Source organism: Sorghum bicolor, chromosome 8 (genome assembly GCF_000003195.3).
Source record: "Sorghum bicolor cultivar BTx623 chromosome 8, Sorghum_bicolor_NCBIv3, whole genome shotgun sequence".
Lineage (NCBI taxonomy): Eukaryota > Viridiplantae > Streptophyta > Magnoliopsida > Poales > Poaceae > Sorghum > Sorghum bicolor.
This window is the reverse complement of record NC_012877.2, coordinates 54765208-54768424: the sequence shown is the minus strand read 5'-3', so window position 1 is coordinate 54768424 and position 3217 is coordinate 54765208. Positions and strand designations below refer to the sequence as shown.

General features: G+C 44.1%; 1 protein-coding gene across 1 annotated transcript; it reads left to right on the top strand.

Annotated features, from left to right (window-relative positions):
• LOC8066344 (universal stress protein PHOS34) lies at positions 687-2708 on the top strand. The gene is made up of 4 exons (XM_002443289.2): positions 687-1072; positions 1201-1289; positions 1434-1555; positions 2357-2708. Exons 1-4 carry the CDS (start codon positions 844-846, stop codon positions 2445-2447), a joined length of 531 nt encoding a protein of 176 aa, XP_002443334.1. The 5' UTR covers positions 687-843; the 3' UTR covers positions 2448-2708.

Sequence of the window (3217 nt, the reverse complement as noted above, 5' to 3'; positions counted from 1 at the left end):
AGACGAATCTTTTAAGCCTAATTAGCTCATAATTAGTCATAACTGCTACAGTAACCCACATGTGCTAATGATGGATTAATTAGGTTTAATAAACTCGTGTCACCGTTTTCAAGTGAGGTATGTAATTTGTTTTCTATTAATCTATATTTAGTACTTTAAATATGTGCCGACATATTTGATGTGACACCCAACAATCTTTGTTAACTAAACAAGGCCTTTGCCGAAAAGAATCAGAAACCGCTGCGGGAGGAATCTGCGGAATTCCCACTTTTTTTTGCATTATTATTAGAAGAAGAAGAAGGCGGGACCCGCCATTTGAAACGAAACGCTAAGGGTGTCCGTAATGGTATTCAAATCGCTAGCTATTTGATCTCTAGGAAGAATGTTATTGACTCTCAATGGTAATTTGCAAATAGCTAGCTTAAGAAGTCGCTAGCTATCAGGAAGTCACTAGCTATTGTGGAGAGTATTGTGAGAGAGTTATTTCTAGAAGATTGTGCTAGATTAGCTATTTATGAGTCGCTAGCTATTTGATCTCTTTCCTCGATAGCCAATGAGAGTGCTACTTTTTTATTATTTTTATACATTATCTCGCTAGCTATTTGTAAAGTGCTATTGAGAGTTAATAGAATTTCTCCTAATTAGCTATTTGATAATCATTGCGGATGACATAGAGTGTCCTGCCGCGCACTAGTGGTGTCCCGTTTCTTCCAGAAATCATTGTGCGTGCTGTACAAGGAAGGAAGGAACCCCCAGCTGTCCATCCAACCTTGGGGATCCGATCCCGTCGAGGAGCGAGGAGGACAGACACTAGAGGGAGCCAGTCAGCGCTACAGCACAGCCATGGCGGAGGAAGCAGCAGCGCCGGCGGTGGCGGCGGGGACGGAAGCCGCGCCGCCGCCGGGGAAGATGACGATGGTGGTCGGGGTGGACGAGAGCGAGCACAGCTTCTACGCGCTGCAGTGGGCGCTGCAGCACTTCTTCCCGCCGCCGCCACAGCCGCAGCAGTACCGCCTCGTCGTCGTCACCGCCAAGCCTTCCGCCGCCTCCGCCGTCGGCCTCGCCGGCCCAGGTTACAATCTCCATCTCCATCTCCATCCAATCCATGTCCCTTGGCTTGTGTCACACGATTCGGCGGAGGCTTCCGACATCTCTGATGATTCCCTAATCGATGGGTTGGGTTCGGTTCGGTTCATTCAGGCGCCGCGGATGTGCTGCCGTACGTGGAGGCGGACCTCAAGAAAACCGCCCTGCGCGTCATCGACAAAGCCAAAGCACTCTGCGCACAGGTCCAATCCAATCCCTTAGCACGACTTGAATCAATTTTTTTTTTTAAAAAAAAACAGCAGTAGGAGATCGATCAGCTTGTTTTTTCTCCCCCAACCTCTTCGCTTATAAATTCCATTCCCATGGTATGGTATGATGTGCTGCAGGTGAGCGACGCCGTGTTTGAGGCGGTGGAGGGGGACGCTAGGAGTGTCCTCTGCGAGGCGGTCGAGAGGCACCACGCCGAGATGCTCGTCGTCGGCAGCCATGGCTACGGAGCCATCAAAAGGTCTTGCCCATCTCACCTCTCTGTGCTACCTCTTCTCTTCTCCCCACCCCTACTACAATACATAGTACAGAGTTGTTGCCATCTTCACTCGTCACTGATTGCAACGACAACCACTAACGAAAAAGCTAAATTGAGATGAATGAACAACCATGATTGCCATGCTCATCTCCTTGAAATTGCTTTCACATCGTCATCGATAGTGTTTGTTAGTGATGTTCTTTTCATGTTCTACAGCACCACCTTTCCTCTGTTTGCCTTTCACATGGTTTGTAGCTTTCCATCATCTATGCGGCAAAACAGAATATCATGATTCATCAGAGAGTAATGTTTCCAGCAGGCACTTGTGGGCAACATACAAAACTCCTAAACTCTAGTATATATGTTCCATGACCAATGAACTAGCCTAAACAAGAATTATTCTGTGTGTCTGATTTCGCATTAACCAAGAATGAACAAGGAGCCTAATCCTTGAAATCTCATAATCTAGAACATACTATAACTCACAAATACCCTCCTAGTATTGGCAACAAAAGAAATAACTATTTCGAAAGATCTATACACTCGTTTCGACCTGTCTTCTCTACACATATCTTTTTCACTCTCTATCTACATTATATTCTATTGAACAATTTACTAGAGTGGCCATTGCTTTACGTTTCAACTCAACTACATCCCTTTCCTCGTCTACTTCAAGTGTCTTTTTCCCCCTCCATAAAGATCTACGTACTTCAAGTGTCTTCTTGTTCTCAGTTCACTTTCGTATTATTACTGACTATATACATACTCCATCTCCTCCCTCAGGGCTGTTCTTGGAAGTGTGAGCGACTACTGCGCCCATCACGCGCACTGCACCGTGATGATAGTAAAGAAGCCGAAGCATCACAAGCACTGATCAATGATCCAGTTTGACAGATCACTACGTATACTTCAAATAATATGTACTGCAAAGTTGTGTATATGCGCCAGTTTGTGAATAATTGGATCATCAACCATCACACGTTCGGTTGCTTCTGCAAGTAGTATCCGATGCATGCATGCAATCCTTCTACATGGGGATTGGGAATTACCAATAATTGATTGTTCTCTGAACCTCAAAACAATGTATTTGTATCAATGTGTTGACGTATATGTGATTGCAACTTCTTTACTGTGAGCTGTGTGCGAGTATGTACATTTTATTAGGTAAGAAAATGTTATATCTACCATCACAACATGACAAGGGTGATGCACATGGTGTACTCAGTCTGATACGTGTTTATTTGTTCGTTTGGCTGATAAGTCACGGCAGAAAGTACTGGTGGTTGATTTACTGTGAGAGAAAAATACTGCTAAATAGTTGGTAGATTCGGCTGATAAGTCCAATTTATCTTTTAGACCAAAATACTGTTTGTTTTTGTTACCCTTTTGTTTGCTGTGTTGCTAGCCGGCCGTAGCTTAGTTTGAGGATGATGTTGGTTTTGTCTGTTATTAGGCTAGGCTAGATGCAGGGGTTTTCTGGAGGCAGATACTTTATATGCTTCCAATATAAGTAGCTAGGGCTAATCCTTTTTGGTCTAAAAGATAAGGGTAGGGTGTGCTGGATTTGAACCACCTTAGAAATCAAACTGACCGTTGATTTTATTATGAATTCGTTTATTTTATTTCACTTTGATGTGCCGTATG

Coding starts and splice junctions, on each gene's coding strand:
- LOC8066344 (XM_002443289.2), top strand. CDS start 844: ATGGCGGAGGAAGCAGCAGCGCCGGCGGTGGCGGCGGGGACGGAAGCC. Junction 1,073..1,200: donor CGTCGGCCTCGCCGGCCCAG/GTTACAATCTCC, acceptor CGGTTCATTCAG/GCGCCGCGGATGTGCTGCCG. Junction 1,556..2,356: donor GGCTACGGAGCCATCAAAAG/GTCTTGCCCATC, acceptor CTCCTCCCTCAG/GGCTGTTCTTGGAAGTGTGA.